Below are 21,593 nucleotides of genomic sequence, written 5' to 3' on the forward strand. Positions count from 1 at the left end.
TAAATGAGAGAAAGAGGGGCAAAGGAACAGAAAAATAAATATGAGAGAAAGAATGGAAGAAGAAGGGCAAAGAGAAGCAAGGTGTGGGGGTGGGGAGTGCAGACAGAGGGAGAACTACTAACGGAATGGCATTCCAGGAAGCTGGAGCAGAGACCATCTCAGATGGGGTTCAGGGAAGACATAGGAGAGAGCAATTGAGGGGAAAGGGGGAAAGGAATGAAGAGAGAAGAAACGGACAGAAACCGAGGAGCGGTTGAGCGTACGTCTGTGAGTTTTGTTGCAGGCGCGTGTCGATTACCCCCGAGGCGCGCACGGCGCCCTCGGACACCCAGCAGGGGCCACGCGCTCTCTGCACCTCACCCCACCCCCACCCCGCTTCTCGAAGGCGGCGTCTCTCCTGTAGGGGGACCCGTCCGCGGTGGGACCAGGCACATTGGTCCGCCCGTTGAGCTCGAGACCGGGGGTGGCGCGGCGGCTCTCGGGGATTCCTGGCCCAAGATGCGCCAGAAGCCGCAAGACAGCCCGAGCCAAAGCGCGGCGGGGCTCACGGAAGGAGGCCGAGCGGGGCCGGGCTCCCGGGAGAACGGCAGAAGGTGCGGGCGGCCCTGCGGGTGCTGGGGCAAGATGGGGGCGGAAGCCCGGTGGGAGCGGAGCGGGGGAGGGGGCACAGTACCGTGCCGCCGGCCTCCGGGCGCGCGCGGGAGAAGCGGCGGCGGCCCCGCGTGGTCGGCCGGCCCCCCGGCGGGTCATTTGCATGCTGTCACGGCCCCGCGCGGACTCCCGGGCGCGCGGTTCGCTCGCTCGCTCACTCGCGCTCGGCTTCTGCCACCGCTCCGCCGGCGCAGCCCCGGAGAGCCTGAGAGCCGGCGAGTCCCCGAGCTGGCGAAGGAGGGAGGGAACCCGAGAGGGAAGGAGCGAGGGCGCGCCCCGGCTCTCTGTCGGCCCCGCCGCCCGCCCTTCCTGCTACCCCAGGTCCGCCCCCGGCCCCCGCTGTCACACTTGGGAAACTTGGGACGGCGCGGGGGCCGCGTGCGGCACCTCGGGGTGGGGGTGGGGGGCGGCCCTGGCCTGAAGAGGCGGAGGAGGAGGAGGGGGGCGGAGAGGAGGAGGAAGAGGAGGAAGTGAGCCCGAAGGATCCGCTCAGAGCTGTTTGTCCAGCTGTTTCTATTCGCACCCCGAGCGGCGCAGCCAAGAGGGGGCCGAGCCGACGGTGGCCGGCTTTTGACGCTCAATTCCAACTCTTCTTCTCCTCTCAGCTTGTCTGTCCCAGACACCCTGGAGTCTCCTCCGGCCGGCCCGGCGGGCGCGCACCTGCCAACTGCCCCTGACCTCCCGGGCCAGGCGGCCCCCGAGCCGGAGAACATGGCCCAGCCCAAGTCCGACTGCCGCTCACCTGTCGGCCTCGACTGCTGCAACTGCTGCCTGGACCTGGCCCACCGGAGCGGGCTCCAGCGCGACAACGGCGGGGACAACAACTCGGGCAGCCCCACCGTGAGCAACTTTCGGCAGCTGCAGGAGAAGCTGGTCTTCGAGAACCTCAACACTGACAAGATCAATAGCATAATGCGGCAGGATTCGCTAGAGCCTGTACTGCGGGACCCCTGCTACCTGATCAACGAGGGCATCTGCAACCGCAACATCGACCAGACCATGCTTTCCATTCTGCTCTTCTTCCACAGGTGGGTGGCGGGGCACGCGCGGGTGGGCACCTGGTCCCGGCTGCCTCGCACCTGCCTGGGCTGAATGCGCCCCCTCTGGAAGGCCGAGAGGGGCACTGGAGGTTTGGGCGCCCGGGACCGCCACAACCCGATCCAGGAGGCTACCTGGATTCCTGTGTGGCTGAGGGGAGGCCTGGCAGGTGGGAGCCCTGTTTGGAAAGGTGCCTGCGGAGGCTTTGCTGGGGAAATGCTGGAGCCCAGAAGATGGACAGAGCGACAGAGTGGTAGATGCTTTGGGGATAGCCGGCGGCACTTTCTACCCAAATGCCTACATTTCTGTGGCCACTTTGGAGAGTCTGCCATGGGATGCTCTTGGGACCTGACTTCCACGCTTATCAAAAGTCCATTTCCAAACAGGCAAACTTGAGCAGAAATTGCAAGGGCTTTTAAATTACTGAGTGGCCCTGACTGGAAATAGGGGCAAGCAAATTGTCCCGACAGATTCAGCTGCTATGTGTGCAGGTGTGGGGGAGGACGGGGAATAAGAAAAATTAGAGACTGTGAGAATTTCTTGAAACTCTGGATAGAGGGACCCCTCCCCATACATGATCCACCATGGATCATAGCCTTCCATTTCCAGTGACAGCTAAAAGCAGCCCCAAAGAGCATCCCAGGACAGGAGGGTGGATGAGTCCATGTCATGGCAAACCTGTTGTTGGAGTGCAGGTCAGACTTTCTAGAAATCCTGCTGAAGGGCAAGAAAGGGAGAGTGGAGGAGAAAAACACAATGGGAAGACCAAAGGTGGCTGCAGTCTTCCAGTCTGAGGCACTCTGGTAAGAGCCGGTCTTGGGGAGACAACTGCAGCAATTTTGAGGCAGGAGAGGCAACTTTAGGAAACTCACCTGTGGGTTTGGTGTTCTTAGAGCCATAGGAATGAGGCACTGGTGTGTGTGTGTGTGTGTGCACGCGCGTGGGGGTGGATGGGTGGGTTTTCTTCTTCAAGGTCACAGGTTACGTAAGAGAAAGAGAAACCCTCTGTGGGAGACCTCGGTTGTAGTACAAGTTATGTGTCTAGTTCCCTGTGTTGTGACATAGACAAGGTCTATGTCTCTAGACCCTGAGCAAGTTGCTTGACCTCTCTGGTCTCTAAGCTTCCTTCTAGTTCTGAGATTCCAAGTCATGGGCAGGTAATGTGTTCAGACAAGGTAATAAGTAATTTTGGGCTTCCACAGAGTAATTGAATAATTTGATGGTTTGTCGGTGAGACACAAATAGGAAATTTTAAAAGCCATTGAGCTGGGCAAGAACTACCTCACTTAGTGCTCAGCCCAGGTTAGTTTCCACAGTCCCAGAAGTTCCAGGAGGGGACAAGCAAGGCTGCCGACTTCGTTAGCATTATTATAACATTATTTTCCACGCCATCAAAGCCCTTTCTCATCTATTATTTCGCTTTAGGCATCAATTTATCTCATTGTCTCTAAGAAACCAGGCTGAGTTTCCAGGGAATCTTCATTTCTGGTGAAAGATTACTACAAGTGTATTCAGACCACAGCCACTGCAACCCTGCCTAGCGAAAGCCCTAACAGGTTCCTAATAGTCTACTGAGCTTAGGGCTGTAGGTAGTGGGGGATGGGTGGCAGCGACACCTGGAAAGACAGCTCATAGCACTTGCACTCTTTCAACTGGGGGAGAATCTGCTCCAAAATGGCCTGATGAAACATAAGAGGGGACACTTCCTCAGTTCTGGGTCCTAGGTTGGAGGCCTGAGAGGGTCAGACATAAGTGAGTGAGATGTGAGGCTGAAAGTCTGAAATCAAAGTGTTCACTTGTGCCACACCTTGGGAGGCTTTCTGGTGGTCTGGATTTCTTGAAAACAGCAAGACCTCCTTTGTCACCTACTCTGTTGACACCTCTTGGTTCTTGGCAAAGCCTGGAAATGCTACCAGGTTGGGTTGGGGGCTGAGGGCTTTGGTGGAGGGAACAGGGCATATCATTGGGAAGTTGTCTCTGAGCACCCTGCCTCCCCTCCTGGGAACAGAGCAGCTCAAGCCCCCAGGCTGGGGAGTGACAGGGTCCTGTGGTAACCACTTTAACAGTTCCAGAAAGACAAACCATTCTGTCATTTGCCTTCACAACTGGGACCTTCGAGACTGGAGATTCTGAATTTGGTTGAAAGTTTGCCTACAATGACATGCTCATTGGCAAAATAGGAGGCCATTATTGCTGGTCATGGGGTTTCTCCAAAATCTAGGCTGGACAGTCTTCTGAGTGAAAATTTCCTCTTCCTACTTCATTTATTCCCTGGTTTTCTAGCTTCATACCACAGCCATCATTGTTACTTCTATTCCATTTAATTATTTGATACTTCAGATTCCTGCCTGAGTGTCTTTTTCCTCTAACTTGTCTCCTTCATGGCCATCTCTTCTGGAGAAGTGACTCTTTCTGCCTTTCCTCCTACAGCCCACTCCCCTGCTGCAAGGGCTCCTATATTCTTGGGAGGAAGCGTGGGGCAGATTCTTGATTTCTATCTGGTTTCTGCTTTGACCTGTCCCTGACTCTCAGCTTAGCTCTTGGTTTCCTTGGAACACAAGAGTGTAAGCAATTTGAGGGTAGGGTGTGTTTTCCACTTACTTGGCTTTCCCTTGGCTTCTAATTATACTGCCAGTACTCAATAAAGGTTTTTTTGGGGCTAGATGACTGCTTAATTGTTGGTGTGGTCCTATGTAAAGATTTTACAACTTTAATTGACTCTTGGAAAATTCTTATAAGGGTTTAAATATGATTTTTTTTCTGGTATGAACCACATGCAGTAACTCTGATAGCCTGGTAGAAGCCCTGATGAATAGTGTTGTGTATATATGTATGAATCAGTGGTAATGGGCATGTAGCTCATTGGTGTATAAATAGTCCCTCTAAACTACTTGTTGGGGGGAGATGTGCTTTATACACCAGCTCTTCAATCTTGTGTTAGGTAATTAATAACTATAATAGATTAATAGCTAAACATCTACTGAGTGTTTACATTGTGTGCTAAGCATTATATCTGCATAGCCTCATTTAATTTTACACCAACCCAATGAAATGGGTACTGTTATCACCATTCTTCATTTTTTTTTTTAATTTTACTTTATTTTTTAACTTTAGAATATTGTATTGGTTTTGCCGTATATCAACATGAATCCGCCACAGGTATACATGTGTTCCCCATCCTGAACCCTCCTCCCTCCTCCCTGTGGTACATTCTTCATTTTTTAATGAAGGAAATTAAGGCTGGAGAAAATTAAATAACTTTCTTGATGCCTTACAATGAAGAGCAGAGCCAAGACTCCACCTCAGATCAGTAGGACACTAAAGAATTGTCGATGAAGGAAGAATTGTTAAGCAGAAGCAAATATTAGCCCATAAACTAATCAAATGGTTAAAATGTCCTAATTAGGTCAGGTGACCAACCATCCCAGGACTTTCCACCAACACAGGACTTTCAGTGCTCAAACAGGGACAGTCCCAGGGAAACTGGGATGATTGGTCAATCTATTATATTGTATTATTTGTTGAAAATGCTTCTAAAACTGGAAAACCTAAGAGGCAGATAGAATATGCTGGGCAAAGAGCTAATTTTTTTTCAATTGAAATGCAGCCTATTAAAAAATTTGCAAAGTTGAAATTTGAGGGGCCTTAATTCTCTGATCTAGGCTTCTATGGTGGCTCATTGGTAAAGAATTCACCTGCCAATGCAGGAGACATGGGTTCATTTCCTGGGTCGGGAAGATCCCCTGGAGAAGGAAGTGGCAACCCACTCCAGTATTCTTGCCTGGAGAATCCCGTGGACAGAGGAGCCTGGCAGGCTACAGTCCATGAGGTCACAAAAGAGTTGGACACAACTTAGTGACTAAACAACAACAAATTCTCTGATCAGTTAAGTATAGCAAGCTGAAAGGGGAGCTTTTGCCATATTCTGTTGTTGTCATTGTTGTAATCTCAAATTTATTTCTAAGATTTTATCCAGAACTACTTAATCAGCTCTATTCTTCAGCTCCCCAGTACCCCAGCCAGTGTGATTTGAGCTACTTTGAATCTGAGTTCTCCTGCAGCTCTGAGAGCCCTTGGACTCTACCTTTAAGCTTCTGCGCCGGCAACAACTGGTCCCCACTTAGATGCTCAGAAAATAATAGCAAGATTTCTAGTTGTTTTACGTGTGTTAATTCTTTTAACCTTCCCTATTGATGTGATATATAGTAGTAAAGGGAAAGATGTGGATTCAGAGATCAAGCTTCCGAGAAAAATTTGCATAAAAATTATTTGTGCTTCTCTGAGTCTTCAAAGTAATGATTTCATAAATGTATATTCCTGAACCTGATTTCTGAGGAAAACATTCAGAAAACTAAGATCATGGCATCCGGTCCCATCACTTCATGGGAAATAGATGGGGAAACAGTGGAAACAGTGTCAGACTTTATTTTTTTGGGCTCCACAATCACTGCAGATGGTGACTGCAGCCATGAAATTAAAAGACGCTTACTCCTTGGAAGGAAAGTTATGACCAACCTAGATAGCATATTCAAAAGCAGAGACATTACTTTGCCAACAAAGGTTAGTCTAGTCAAGGCTATGGTTTTTCCAGTGGTCATGTATGGATGTGAGAGTTGGACTGTAAAGAAAGCTAAGTGCTGAAGAACTGATGATTTTGAACTATGGTGTTGGAGAAGACTCTTGAGAGTCCCTTGGACTGCAAGGAGATCCAATCAGTCCATTCTGAAGGAGATCAGCCCTAGGATTTCTTTGGAAGGAATGATGCTAAAGCTGAAGCTCCAGTACTTTGGCCACCTCATGGGAAGAGTTGACTCATTGGAAAAGACTGTGATGCTGGGAGGGATTGGGGGCAGGAGGAGAAGGGGACGACAGAGGATGAGATGGCTGGATGGCATCACTGACTCGATGGACATGAGTCTGAGTGAACTCCGGGAGTTGGTGATGGACAGGGAGGCCTGGCGTGCTGTGATTCATGGGGTCGCAGAGTTGGACCCGACTGAGTGACTGAACTGAACTGAGAGGATCTGGGGGGCAAAACTCTCCCACCTGCTTGCTGTAGAGCTTAATTTTATACTCTAAGATCAGTTTTCTGTCCTTGCAATCCAAAGTTCCTATTCCATAGTGCAGCAGTACTTGGGCCACACCACAAGAAATTCTGATTTAGAGGTTGCAACCGTTTCTCAACTAATTTTGCCATTTGATTTTGAGGATGGTGTACTTTGCTGGGAAAAGGTTTTGAGTTTCTATGTGCTTAAGTCTGTTATTCTTTGCCTTTGTGAGCTTTGCTTTTGGTATCAACCTCTGAAAGTCCTTTCCTAGCCCAGGGTAATTTAAAATAACTTTTTCCTTAGTGCCTAGTAGTCTGACAAAGAATAGGCACCTTGAATTAGGACACATTGTCTGTTGAAAACACAAATGCATTTGTAGACGTAACATTCATGGTTTGTATACCTCATGAGAGCCCTGATGTGTTAGAAATTGTCTTTTTGCTGAGACACAGATGTGAATTCCATGTGCTCAGAGGCTTTGGGTGGTGAGTGACCCTGCTGCTCTACCAGCAACTACTATATATACTACATATGTGAGTATATGTTATATATGTATAAAAAGAATATGTATATATTAGGTATATCCATATATACCATTAACATATTTATAACATAAAATTTGTCATTTTAACCATTTTTAAGTGTGCAAGTCAGTGGTATTAAGTATATTCACAATGGTGCAGTCAGCAATATTACCCATTCCAGAACTTTGGCACCATCCCAAATAGAAACTCTGTACCTATTTAGTACCTTCCCTGATGGCTCAGGTGGTAAAGAATCTGCCTGTAATGCAGGAGACCCAGGTTTGATCCCTGGGTCCAGAAGATCCCCTGGCGAAGGAAATGGCTACCCACTCCAGTATTCTTGCCTGGAGAATTCCATGGACAGAGGAGCCTGGTGGGCTACAGCCCATGAGGTGGCAAAGAGTCAGACATGACTGAATGACTGACTCTTCATTTCATTAAGCAGTAACTCCCTGTTCTCTCCCTCCAGTCCTTGGTAACTTCCGTTCTTCTATCTCAGGAATTTGCCTATTTGAGGTATTTTGTATGAGTAGAATTATACAAAATGTGGCCTTTTGTATAGTTTCATTCACTTGAGGCAATGTTTTCAAGGTCTATCCATTTATCAGCACTTACTTCCTGTTTATGAGTGAATGACATTCCTTTGTTGGATACACCACATTTTGTGTCATCCATTTCATTTGTTCACAAACTTCGGTTCTTTCCACCTGCTTGATCTGGTGAAGTATGTTGCTTTGGACATTGGTGTCCAGGTATCTTTTTGAGCTCCTGTCAATTCTTTCAGGTCTCTACCTAGGAGTGGAGTTGCCCAGAACCTACTTTTCAACCCAATTTTGTAGTCCTTTTCTCATAGTCAATTCATTCAAGTGTAGTAATGCCCATGAAAAGAGCAAATGTCTATTTCTTTGGGGAGAAGGCCTCCCTCCCTGAGTCAGCTGCTAGTGCTAGTGATTACAATGAAAGAAAGCCAAGAAGTTTAACCAAATGATAAAAGTTTTATGAGGGAAATGATGTGCTTTCAGGATGCTCATAAATTAGGGACTGGAAAAAGTTTGAGTGTGTCTCTCTCATGAATGGGCAGGGTCTACCCAGGTTTGCTACCCAAGATTTCCTTTTTAAAAGAGTAACATGTAAATGTTTTACTCACCATTGACCACCTTGTGTGGATTTGTTTATCAGAACTTCCTTTGGGGGTGACAGCTCATTGGGAATAGGGTTCTATGGGAATGGAACCTATGAAAGCCAAGTTTGGAGAAGAGAAGTAGAGAGATGGGGCCAGAGTCCTTGAAAGGTCTGCTGCAATGTGGGGCTCTGGGCAGCACGGAGCTCGAGAGGTCTGGATGGAAGATTCGTGCTCTTCAAGAAAAGTGACAAGAACAGAACACAAATTCCACCTCCTCCTCCTCCTCAGTCTTGCCAGGAATGGGCCCATGTGAGCCCACACCTCAGAAAATAACTCTTTCCAGGGTGACCTTATTTTCCCTCCTCGCCTGAAGAGAAGGTTAACAATCCTGCTTATATTTGCACTTCCAGATAAACTAACAAGCTCTCAATTCCAGGTAGAGCTTTGGCTCCTTTCCATAACAGGTCATGAAGGCCAGGAAGTCTGGGTAAACGGAGATGGATGTGTCTGGCCAAGGCTGCCAGGGTCTCTGGGTCCCCTGAGTGGTGGAGCCCAGCAGAGCACTTGCCTGTGCCTTGTGGGCTGGTTGAGAGGAATAAGGTCAGCCATGTCTTTAGCTTGGAGGTAGCCATTGCGTCGTGTTTGCGCATCACGATTATGCTCTTACCTGAACTTTCTCCTCTTATGTAAGGGATCCCTCAAGATAACCACAGAGCCATAATCTGCCATGACTGGCTGGGTTTACATAACAAATTGGTTGGTGTCATGCAGTAGTCTCGCTAGCCCTGGAGAAGCCAATGTGCTGAGTGGGCCTGAAGCTTGGGCCCATTTGGTGGGGCACTCAGTGTGCTCAGTGCACTCAAGAGAGAGCATTCCTTGACCACAGGGGTCAAAAAAGACGAAATTTCTCTTTTAGATGAAGAAGGCAATAATGGCCCAGGACATGTTGTGCTGTCCCATTGCCTGCAATAATGGGACAAGGGTTAGGGCTTCGCTTGGGGCCATGGGTTTAGCAGAGCAGGACCCTGTGGACTAATGGGATCTCTGTGAAGGCTGAAGGCTAGATCTCAGCCTCAAAGCAGGTTTGATGAGGAGTCAGCGTGGGGAAATGGCTTATGGAAGCCACCACATACCCATGCCAAAATCCATTTTAGCTAAGGAGTCACAGTGGGGATAAGATGGGAGGAGTCTAGAAAATAAGCTTTTTCAAATGCTAATCTGGGCAGGAGGGAGTCTTTTCATGGGGCAAAGCTAATTCACTTGTACCTTCTACCTGGAAATCTCTGCCCCAAAGTGGCTGTTGCCCTATGGGAAACAGTTTGTGAGGTGTGAGATCCCAGCCAGCTTGGAGACTGACTGGGAGGCTTCCCATTGTGCAGCACTAGCCCGAGGGGAAACCAGAGCCCTAAGCTGCTTGGTCAGTGATGCCCCAGGCATGCGATCAGCCTTCCTCCCCTGGGAACCACTTTCCTCAAATAGGCCCAGCCTGAAATCAGGCCCCTGCCTGTGAACAAAGCCCCACAGGGACCTTCCCCATCCTTCCTAGAAGGAAGAATTTACTCACGAAACAGCCTTGGTTATTCAGCCTACTTCCTCTTGTCTTCTCTTCAGGGGAGATGGAGAGCAGCTGCTCACAACGCAGGGTCTGGCTGGGATTCCCACTCAGCTTTGTAGGCCAGTGATTGGCTATAGCTATCCCTGAGGAAGAAGGGGGTGAGAAGTGAGAGGAAGGGAAGTGGTTCCAGCAGCTCCTTCCTGGCTTACCCCCTCTCCCCCCACACACAAACACACACCTCCCTTTTAGCCTCACTCCCAGGCTAGGCTGGGCCTGGGCCAGCCTGAGGTCCCTGACTCATATCTCTCGTAGTCCCTTATGTAACAGAGCCAGGTTACTGAGGCATCAAGCTTCTGCTTGCTCAGTGGCAGGCTTCCCTGGGGCCAGGCATTCAGAAGCCTGCTGGGGGTCTAAGTAGAGCTCACTACACTTCCAAAGGAAAAGCCTACCCTGCCTAGTGTCAGGCCAAGAGTCTGCTCAGAGGCAAGTGCCAGGTGGTGAAGGTGATTCCCCCCTGAGGCCCCCACACTGCAGCACATGTAAGCAAGGCAGGTGAGATGCTATGGACTTAAGCGTGGTTTGGGGTGTTCTTGAGGGTTGGCATCTCCTGCTGTCACCTGATGGTACAGTGCTGAAGTCAGCCTGGTGCATTGGAGGTGGGGGATGCAGAACAGGTGTCAGAAGTTCTTCTTCCTTTTGTATCTGCTTGTTGGGTCAGGTACTGTTCTGGGGACTTTAGGGAGATGGGTTTAGTGGAAGCTGAGAGGCCCAATCCATTCTTCACAAAGTCTCAAAGTCCCCAGGCTGGCCTGAATTCACAGTGATACCTAGTTCACTTCCTGCTGCTGCTGCTGCTGCTAAGTCGCTTCAGCCATGTCCAACTCTGTGCGACCCCATAGACGGCAGCCCACCAGGCTCCCCCGTCCCTGGGATTCTCCAGGCAAGAACACTGGAGTGGGTTGCCATTTCCTTCTCTAATGCATGAAAGTGAAAAGTGAAAGTGAAGTCGCTCAGTCGTGTCCGACTCCTAGCGACCCCATGGACTGGAGCCTACCAGGCTCCTCCATCCATGGGATTTGCCAGGCAAGAGTACTGGAGTGGGGTGCCATTGCCTTCTCTGAGTTCACTTCCTAGCCTTTTCAGAAAATGGCATTACTGGTTTGGTGCAACTGAGCCCCCAGTGAAATGGGACTTGCTAAATTCTATGACATATTTCTCTGATAAACTCACAGGAATATCTACAACACAGAATAGCCCCATCAATCTAATAGTCCACTGGCTCAAAGTTTCTGTCTAAACCAATAGGTCCTCTTCTCTTTCCTTGTCTCCACCCAGCCTGTCACACTGTGTTGTCAGTGGGTAAATGGCTCACAGGCCGAGTGTAGTGGGGGACTCTGCCCTCCTGTCCAAGGAAAGGAGGAAGAAACAGGGAGGTAAAGTCAAAAGGTAGCACAGGAATTACTGACAGGTGTGATTTGTATGCAAATCTCAGACAAGCCCAGGACCACCATCTCGGGGCTCAGGAGAGCTGGGCTCCCCAAGTTCCCTGAATCCAATGACAGTTAGGGGCGGGAACTGAGGCAGAGGTGCAGGACTCCCCTTCCTTGAGGCCCCTCCCAGGCCTCCAGCCCCTCACTTCTCTCTATCCCTCACCCTTTCAGTTCATAGTCAGTTGCAGTAAAAAAAAAAAAAAAAAAAAAAACAAAAAGAAACAAAGAAAAAGGAATAAGATAAACCTGGCCCCATCCTAATGCACTAAACTCTGCTTCCCCAGGTGCACAGGAAAATGAACCACGGCAGTGCCTCATTAGACCTTGTACTGAGCGGCCAAGTACTTCAGTTAATCAATCCATCATTTATCGACCACGGGTCTGCTATTTACCCAGCACCTACTGCAGATTTATTGAATGCCTGCCCCGTTAGGCATGGTGGAGGGGTAGAGGAGGGAGGCGGCAGGACCAAAGCGGTTGCAGCGGAGCCACCAGCCACTGCAGGCTAAGCTGGCGCTTCTGCTTCTTGAGGGAAAGGCCTCAAGCTTACTGTTTCTGGATCTGCAAGCCCAAAATTTAGGCAGCGCCAAAGCAAACTAGGAAGGGAGAGTCTCTTTATGGCAGCAGCTTCCAGCAGGGCCTTAAAGAATGGCCCGTGGGAAGAGCTGTGAGGCTGTCTGGTTGGGAGGGGAAAGGGGCACCTTGCCTGTCCATCAAGGGTCATGGGTCAGAAGGAGCTGGCTGGGATGGGGACAGCAAGGAACACTTTCCATGTATGAGAGGCCTGCTCTGGCCCTCCTCTTGTGGCCCCTCTCTGAGTCGGAGCAAGCATCCCTTCAGGGGCCTAGCTAGTCTGGGGTAGGTGGAGGCCTTCAGGGCCCAAGAGCAGAAAGGCACCCCTCAAGGATGCTTGCAGAAAGCCAATCAGAACCAAGAAGGCTAAGCGTGGGAGTGCAGTTGACAGTGGGTGCCAGAGGAGTCTGGGGGTATGGCTTCACATCTGTGGATCTCTGGCCTCAGTCTCCACCAGGCCCCTTCTGAAGGGGATAACAGAACCAGGATCATTTCAAGGCGCTGCCCTGAGAATACATATGTAGTGTAGTAGTGTTAATTGCTCAGTCGTGCCTGACTCTTGGCGACCACATGGATTTAGCCCACTAGGCTCCCCTGTCCATGGGATTCTCCAGGCAAGAGTACTGGAGTGGGTTGTCATTCCCCTCTCCAGGGGATCTTCCCAACTCAGGGATTGAACCCAGGTCTCCTGCATTTCGGGCAGATTCTTTACTAGCTAAGCTATCAGGGAAGCCCAAGAATACACACACACACACTGCTCACCCAAATCTCTCTGGAAAAAAGTTCCTGATGGCCCCACAGGGTATCATTTTAGCTTATTTGTATCAATACCTTGGTCAAACCCTTCCTTCCCAGATGCCATATAAATGAAGGTCCTGGGGTTGGGCTGAGGAAGGAGGGAAGTCTCAAGCTGACAGGAAAGGAAAGGCAGCTGGAGTAGCAAAAAGGAAGCAGCCTTGGGTCATCTGGGGAAGCAGATTGCTGCTTATGGTCAGCACCTTGCTTTCTGGGGCCCTCGCACCAAGCTAAATGTCCTGGGCATGCATGCCCACACACTTTCCTATCAGTGCTCTGGGAAATTCACATTTAGGTTCATGAGCAGATTCAGTCAACAACAAATATTTCTCTCATGCCTTCCATGTGACAGGCTAACTGTTCAGTTCAGTTCAGTCGCTCAGTCGACTTTGACTCTTTGTGACCCCATGAATCACAGCACGCCAGGCCTCCCTGTCCATCACCAACTCCCAGAGTTTACTCAGACTCATGTCCATCGAGTCGGTGATGCCATCCAGCCATCTCATCCTCTGTCGTCCCCTTTTCCTCCTGCCCCCAATCCCTCCCAGCATCAGGGTCTTTCCCAATGAGTCAACTCTTCGCATGAGATGGCCAAAGTATTGGAGTTTCAGCTTAGCCCTTCCAATGAACACCCAGGACTGATCTCCTTTAGAATGGACTGGTTGGATCTCCTTGCAGTCCAAGGGACTCCCAAGAGTCTTCTCCAACACCACAGTTCAAAAGCATCAATTCTTTGGCGCTCAGCTTTCTTCACAGTCCAACTCTCAGATCTATACATGACCACTGTTAGGCACTGGGAATAGAGTGGGGAACTCACAAAAAGCATGGCCACAGCCATCATGGAATAAGAGTAAAGAGATGAACATTAACCAAAATAACCACACCAATGAATCTATACTTACAAAGAAGTGCCAAGAGGGATAAGGAATAAGCTCCTCCCTGAGAGTGTAACAAAGTATCAGACAAGGCTTCCTGAGGAAGTGATATTGAGCTAAAGAAATGAATCTCTATGGCTGAAATTCTAATCATCAGACCCAACCCTAAGGAGATATGTTTAGACAGAGGCTTTCTCAGAAACCCCTGAAGTCATGCCATAGCTACTCACACTCTTGGAAATATTTCTAGGCTATAAGTGGCCAGCAGGTCCAAAAGGGGAGGTCTGACAACATTCTGACAGGAGGAAGAGATGGGGGTTGAAGCCCACAGGGCAGCCAGTACTTAATGTCATCTTTCACTAAAAATAGTCCATGACGGTATGGAAATGCGTAAAGGCTGGCCCTGGGGACCAGTGATAAAGCCTATGGTGGAGGAAAATTTGTTTTTGTAAATTATTTACTGTAAAGAAAAAAAGAACCACAGAGGGTCATCGGGCTTTTACTTTCCCTTTGCAGGCCTCCTTCTAAGTTGTGAATGCTTCTCATTGTACAGTGGCTGTGGGGACAAAGCTTCAGGCTGCATTCGTTTCTGGGGCCCCAGGGTTAAATTTTCTGGGGTGCAAATGTCAGATAATTTGTCCAGGCTGAAAAACAGTCTGAATGCAGAAGGGAAGAGAAGCTTGCTTAGCCAACTGGCTAACGCCTGGGACTTCAGGGAGCTGTGGGGCCAAACTAAAGGAGCCAAGATGATTGACTGAAGAGGAGCATAAGAATGGGCCAGACGGTGGTCAAAGAGAGGTTGATCTTCAAAAATAAGAAAGTCACAACTCAGAGATGGTGACTAGCCATTTCCAAACCACACTAGAAACAGAACGAGAGGAAATAGGCCTCTACTGTAGCATGAAGAACTGTGATTAGATAACAGAAAGAACTTCCTGACTACCAGCATGCAGAGAAGCTAGACAGAATTACCAAGGGATGTTACATAAAATACAAACACGGGGAAGGTGGTGACTAGTGATAAAGAACTGAATAAAAGTATGAGAGTGCTCGTAATAAGGATCATGGACAGAAGGGGTCAGACAGGTGGGGAAAGCAAAGGCATCAGATGCAGGCGCTTATAAGGAAAAGAAAAGTGCATGTGTGAGAGATGAATGTTTTTTGGAAAATACTTTCATAATAGAAACACGTATGATATTTCCATTGGAAATGGAAGTGAAGTGAAGTGAAAGTCGCTCAGTCATGTCTGACTCTTTGTGACCCCATGGACTATACAGTCCATAGAATTCTCCAGGCCAGAATACTGAAGTGGGTAGCCTTTCCCTTCTCCAGGGGATCTTCCTAACCTAGGAAATCAAACCTAGGTCTCCCGCAATTGCAGGTGGCTTTCTTACCAGCTGAGCCACAAGAGAAGCCCAAGAATACTGGAGTGGGTAGCCTATCCCTTCTCCAGGGGATCTTCCCGACCCAGGAATTGAACTGGGGTCTCCTGCATTGCAGGCGGATTCTTTACCAGCTCTTCTAGGACTGGAATCATGTGGGGGAACAGACTAAGGAGCTGTTAATTCCCCTCTGAATCTTTCAGCTTTCTTATCTCCTAGGCAGATTAGCTTCCGTGGGACATCCATCCTAATGGTTTAACAATTTTGGGGAGCATCTCAGTGTGGGAGGTCATTGAAATAAGACTGCACACCCCAGGTGCTTGGGGAAGAGGAGGATTTCTCCTTCCACACACACGTGAAAATCAGACACGGGGAGAAAGTGGCAGCCAACAAGCCAGGCAGGATCCCCGTGGCAGGAAATTTACCATCTAGTAGTGGAGACAGACATCAAGTAATAATTACACAAATAGCCATATCATTACAATTGATCATAATGAAGAAAAGGTGCAGGAAGCTGTGAGAACACTGGCTGAGCGGTGTTCTAATCCTTCCCACAGGATTAGAAAATTCACAAAAACAAAAGTCACCTTGTTAAAACCTTGGGCATTGTATCATTTATGTCTGTGAGGGATTCTTGCCCCAAATCAGTAGGAAGGAAAGTTCAAATGAACCCAGTCACTGCTAATACCTTAAGGTGTGGATTTTGAAGTTACTCTGGCTCAATGGGGGCCTCAGATAGGAGCAAACCCCCAAGGAAATTTTCTCATTGCCAAGATCAAGCAGCCATGATTTAGGCAGAGTGATTGTCTAAGGGCCCTAATGGCCTATCAGCTGAAAATCAAGATCAGAAAGACTTTGAAGAGCTCTTCACCTGCCAGATGAACAGAGCGAATGTCAGTGAAGAGAATAAAGAACTAATGCACTGAAAATTATACTCGAAACTAGCCCCCCGAAATGACCATGTCTCCAAAATGCTATGTCTTCAGCCACCTATTCAGATGTGGGTGGCTTTGCTGGTATATTCTAGTATTAACTGCAAGGTATGTCCATAGCTTTTGAATGCTGGGGAGCCAAGATCCTAGAGAGTCAGGGCCCCATTCTGTTTTTCCCAGTTTTTCTCCCCATAGGGTGGGAGGTGCTGGCCTTTGTGGGGAGCTGGGGTGAGCTTCTTCACCCTCAAAAGACCCTAGAGCAGCCACTGAGGAGTAGAGAAGGGCCTGACAGACTATGTGATGCTAGCAAGTGACTTCTTGACCTCAGTCTCCTCATTTAGAAAATGGCGGAAGTAAGAAAAGAAAAAGAAAATGGTGGAAGTGTGGTTGAGGGGTGGGGGTTAAGTGAGAGGACATTCCAGAAAGCACTCAGTGAAGAGAAGCCTACCTTATCATTAGGCAAATCATATGAAGAGCCAGAACAAAACCTTTTGGGACATGCTTTATCTCCCTCTTTCACCAGTCCCCTCACAGACCCCTCCCCTTGCTCCATCAATCACACAACCTGTCCTGCCCAAAGCCACCTAACACCTGCAGCCCAGTCTGGCAAGCTTTATATCTGTCAAGGCTTGCTCTCTGAACCTTCTTCATTCACACTCAGGTGTAAATGACTGACAAGGCTTCTAGTTTTCCTTCTGTTTGCGAGGGACAAACTTCTGGGAGCTTTGACATTTTTCCAGAGATTGAAACCTGAAGAGGCATGAGGGTACCCTACTGGCACTGCTGGCAAATGGAGAAGGATTTCAGAGGGCAGTGAGACTGGGGACTGCCTCTTCAAGACCTTGAACTTCTGTCTACCCAGTGTTGGGGGCTGGCACCTTCTGCCTTCACTTGCATCTTAGCCAGAGACACAGAGGCTCAGAACTGGTTGGGTTTCTGCAGTCATTCAGTCTGACCCTCACCCTTTACAAATGAGGAAACTGAGGCCCAGAGATGGGTGGGTGCCTGTCACAAGCCAAACGGCCAATTAGTGACCAGCTGAAAAGAGAAACCATGTCTCCTGATTCTCTAACCCAGTGGTCTTATGACTTCTCATCTCTAGATGGCTGTGCATATCCCATCCCAGTAGGTACACAGCATCTCCCTGCCAAGAGACCAGCTTTGGGTCTCCCTGATGCCTAAATGGTGGTTTTCTATTTGATTTTATTTAATGGAATTGACCAGTGGTTTGGGTGTTATGGAGTCCCAGCCCTGGAATTCTGCTTCTGTTCAGACTGGGGCTGCACGCCACAGCCACAGTCATGCAAGGGGGACAGAAAGGCTTGCTGTTCGGGTTGGAAAAGAAATAAGTTGCTGAAACATTGGTCTTTTTGAAAGTTCCAGCCACAGGGGCTGGCTGGCAGAGCCACTGTCTGGGCTCCCCTGGAGGATCCGGCCCTCCCCTTCAGTCTGAGAGTTAGTTTAGGAAGCTGGCCCGGCCTCAGCAGAAGATCCGGAGGGCAGCACTTGCCCCAGGAGCTCCAGCCTTCCCTCAGAGCCTGGGAGCCCCCTAAGGCACTCGGGGCCAGGAACTTCCTCCCGCCTCCACAACTGAGCCAGCCCAGGCTGGCCCCGAGGCTCCCTGAGCACTTTTTCTTCTGAGCCTGGGAAAGAGTTTGCAGTTGATCCTGCCCTAGCCCGGCAGCTATAGAGGGAGAGCTAGAGGGAGAGCTAGAGCATGAGAGGGAGGTACAGAGAGAGAGAGAAAGGAACCAACCCCAGCCAGGCAAGAGAGAGAGAGAAACCAACTCCAGTCAGGCAATCAAGATTTCCCTGGGCAACAGTGACAATGAAGGGCGAAAGGCTGGAAGAGCCTCAGCTCATGGAAGAGCCCCAGCTTGTAGAGGACCCCGAATTCATGGAGGAGGCACAGTTCCTGGAGGAGCTACAGCTTGAGGTTGTAGAAAGTGGGTCAGATTTGGACCCAGAAGATCTGGGTTCAAGTCCCGACTTTGCCACCAATCTGATGCTTGAGCTTGAGTAAGTAACTCCCTGCCCTTCTGTGGGCTGCTTTCCTACTTACAAAATGAGAGAGGGGAGAGAGAAAATGGGTTTATTGACTCTCTTCCAATTCAGATATTCTGGAAGATCACACCTCTAGCATCTTGTGTATAGATGGGATGTGTGGACACATGAATATGTCATTGAACCCCTGAAGGTTAGAAGGATGGGAGGAAGAGGGGATTCACATAAGCAAGAAAGGGAAAGGAGAAGATGGTAAATGTGTAAAAAGTCATAACTCCAAGAGAGGATCTAGGCTGAATAGAACATTAGGGTCCACTTTGAAAACTCAAGGATGATGGACTTGGAATGATTTAGTAACGAGAACCAAGGTGTTTGGGGGTGTGGTCAAGGTATAGTTGCTAATGAGTTCTCTGCCAAATGTCTCCCAGTGACCCCTTTAGCCCCAAAGCTCAGCTCCTCAACCCAGAATGAGTTTCTTCAGTTCTTCGTGTGTGTCTTTGGAGAAATTATCATTTGAACTAGCGGGATTTTCTGGTCTTGGATGTTTGCATCCCATCTAAAAGACTACCTAAGAAGAAGGACTAGACTGGTCCTTTGTCTTAGAAATCTGGTTTCTTGGTAAAGCCCCACTTTCACCAGAACCACCGCTGCATGACTCAATGCAGGGCCCTTTGAGAATTTGACTGCTGCTATAAATAGCTCCTCTCCCCCTCACTTATGCACAGATGAGCCACCAGAAACCAATCTGCTTGGTGAAAGTCAGTGTTTGGTACATTTCACTGCATTCTGATTCCTTCATAGTGGACCATCTCTCCCTGGATTATATGATGAGGGTCCATAGCCACAGTAGGTGACACTTCACTAACCAGAGAGTGCTCCTTACCGGGAGAGGCTTGAGAGCTCAGGGCTCCCTACATGGCAGATCTTCTCCAATGTCCTCTGCCAACTGTGTACCCACCAGCCTCTCTACTGAAGTGGGGAGGGTGAGTAGAAGAGAAGCCGGCCCCACCTGTCAGGCACCTGCCTACCGCCCTAGTGCCCTCACCCTCAGAGTCACACACTCTGCTTCCTTTGCTGCTAGCTTGCCCTCCTTCTTCTTAGCTCAGTTGGTTTGACAATCATTTCTTGTCCCTCAGTTAATCAGTCATAGAGTCCGGTGGTTGCAAGTGATCTTAGAATTCCCACAGGGAATAGCGCTGCACTATATAGAGCCCTAAGGTCCTCCTTGGTGCCTTGGGGTCTGAAGGGAAAGAACAGAGAAAGGGAGGAGAGAGTTGAGGGCAGAGGAAGAGAGGCCGGGGTGAAAGTGAATTTGAAGGGAAGGAGAAGAAGAAAGAGTTTAGAGGACACAAAGAAAGACAGGAGGCATTGTACCACCGCCCTCATCTCCAAATAGAGGTTACACCTCCAAACAAGCAAGGTCACAAATAAAAATCTGTGTGTGTCTTTTAAACTTGAAGGGGTTTGGGTCTTCACCTGGTTTAATTTTCTTCACCACAGTATTTTCAAGCTGGACTGACCTGAACTGGAAAGCATCTCCCAGTGGGTAGTGGAAGTTAGGGAGCTCTGGGAGCCTGGAGAGTGGAACGGGCAGATCTCCCTGCCTCAGCCCTGCCTCCCTCAGAGCAGTTTTGTTTCTGGGGACTTTGCATTCAGAGACCCTGAGAGAGTCCAAGTTAGATGGGGTGGGGGCAGGGGGATTGTGGAATGGGGAATGATTATCTGTTTAATAACAGCAAAAAGGACTCTAAGCCCCTAAAGGGCCTTAACTTTCCAGCAGAAACAGGAATCTTGTAAAGCATCCCCAGGGGGTGGACACACTGCTTCAGCCTGTAGGCATCTACCCACAAGCGGGTTCCCTTGTTGGTCAGCCCTGATTGTTAGATAGTCCTTGTGTTTAGCCCGCATTGGCACAATCTTTCTGGCCTGCAGAACACTTTGGCCCCACTGCTCATGTTCTTGCTGCGGGCTTCCTTTGTCTCCTGACCCCCCGGGGAGCCAGCTCAGAGAAAGGGGGGTTGCTGGCCTCCCAGGGAAGACGGTGTTCCCAGCTCAGGGCACCACGCACTCCATGCTTCTCAGCCAGAGGTGGCTGGGCCCCGTGTAAGCACTGGGCTGGACAGGCAGGCTACTGATGTGGGCTTGGGGGCACTCCAGCCAAAGCAGCCCCTGGGGCCAAGGCTGAGGAAGTCCGCTCCACAGAGGGCACTGTCCAAGTTAAGTGAGGTCTAGTGAGGAATTCTCAGCAGGGAAAATAGCTTGAGGGAAGGAGCACTTGACCAAGAATAAGGGCCCTGTGTTCTGCTGCAAACTGCAGCCTTGGCCAGGGTTGGCACCTGAAAGGAGGAAAACAGTAAGGGCTGGGGCCCTAGCCCTAGAGGAAGGCGTGAGGGAAGCAGGCTCAGGATTGCATCCCGGCCATTCAGCCCTCTAAAGCCCTGCCGGCTTTACATTGCAGGAGGAAATAAAGCCATGCTTGTTGGCGGTGGGGACGTTCTGCGTGCATTATACAGAAAGCACTGTTCCCCCCAAGCACGGTAAACAGGCGCTGGTGGTATGCAAGACCATTTTAGGTGGTACGTGCACTTTTTCTATTTTTATAGCTATTTATTTATTCAACATGTATGGAGGGGGAGGAGTACATCTAACACATACACTGTATGATTTCTAAAATATTCCTGAGCTGGAAGCAGTTTTAAAAAATGAATCTCCTGTAAGCTGTTTTAGAGAAAATGTTAAATAAATAAGGTTTCCCATGTGGCTTAGTGGTAAAGAATCCACCTGCCCATGCAGGACACTTGGGTTCCATCCCTGGGTCGAGAAGATCCCCTGGAGAAGGAAGTGGCAACCCACACCAGTATTCTTGCCTGGGAAGTCCCATGGACAGAGGAGCCTGGCGGGTTGCAGTCCATGGGGTTGCAAAAGAGTCGGTACACGGCTGAGCGACTGACTAAACAACAACAAATAAAGAACAATACTGGTGGTCCTCAAACATGGCCTAATCTCCCCAAATCCAGTGATTTGCCTACCACTTTCAAGGTTTAGGCCATGTTTGAGGACCACCAGTATTGTTCTTTATTTGTTGTTGTTTAGTCAGTCGCTCAGCCGTGTACCGACTCTTTTGCAACCCCATGGACTGCAACCCGCCAGGCTCCTCTGTCCATGGGACTTCCCAGGCAAGAATACTGGTGTGGGTTGCCACTTCCTTCTCCAGGGGATCTTCTCGACCCAGGGATGGAACCCAAGTGTCCTGCATGGGCAGGTGGATTCTTTACCACTAAGCCACATGGGAAACCTTATTTATTTAACATTTTCTCTAAAACAGCTTACAGGAGATTCATTTTTTAAAACTGCTTCCAGCTCAGGAATATTTTAGAAATCATACAGTGTATGTGATCCTCTTATCCATATACCAGAGAAGGCAGTGACAACCCACTCCAGTACTCTTGTCTGGCAAATCCCATGGATGGAGGAGCCTAGTAGGCCACAGTCCATGGGGTCGCTAAGAGTCAGACACGACTGAGCGACTTTACTTTCACTTTTCACTTTCATGCATTGGAGAAGGAAATGGCAACCCACTCCAGTGTTCTTGCCTGGAGAATC

At 49.2% G+C, this 21,593-nt stretch overlaps 1 protein-coding gene across 3 annotated transcripts in view; it reads left to right on the forward strand.

Annotated features, from left to right (window-relative positions):
• Positions 1-414: 414 nt before the first annotated feature.
• The window catches only part of TSC22D3 (TSC22 domain family member 3), a 66,710-nt gene continuing 45,531 nt past the window's right edge, over positions 415-21,593 (forward strand). The window contains exons 1-2 of one of the 3 annotated variants that reach the window (XM_006050726.4): positions 415-593; positions 1,257-1,679. In XM_006050726.4, the coding sequence (XP_006050788.2) occupies positions 499-593; positions 1,257-1,679 (518 nt within the window). In that variant the 5' untranslated portion in view covers positions 415-498. Of the gene's footprint in view, positions 594-824; positions 973-1,256; positions 1,680-21,593 lie in introns of those variants that run through there. The other 2 variants (XM_025276834.3, XM_044937221.2) reach the window with 2 other exon arrangements.

Source organism: Bubalus bubalis, chromosome X (assembly GCF_019923935.1).
Source record: "Bubalus bubalis isolate 160015118507 breed Murrah chromosome X, NDDB_SH_1, whole genome shotgun sequence".
NCBI classification, from domain to species: domain Eukaryota; kingdom Metazoa; phylum Chordata; class Mammalia; order Artiodactyla; family Bovidae; genus Bubalus; species Bubalus bubalis.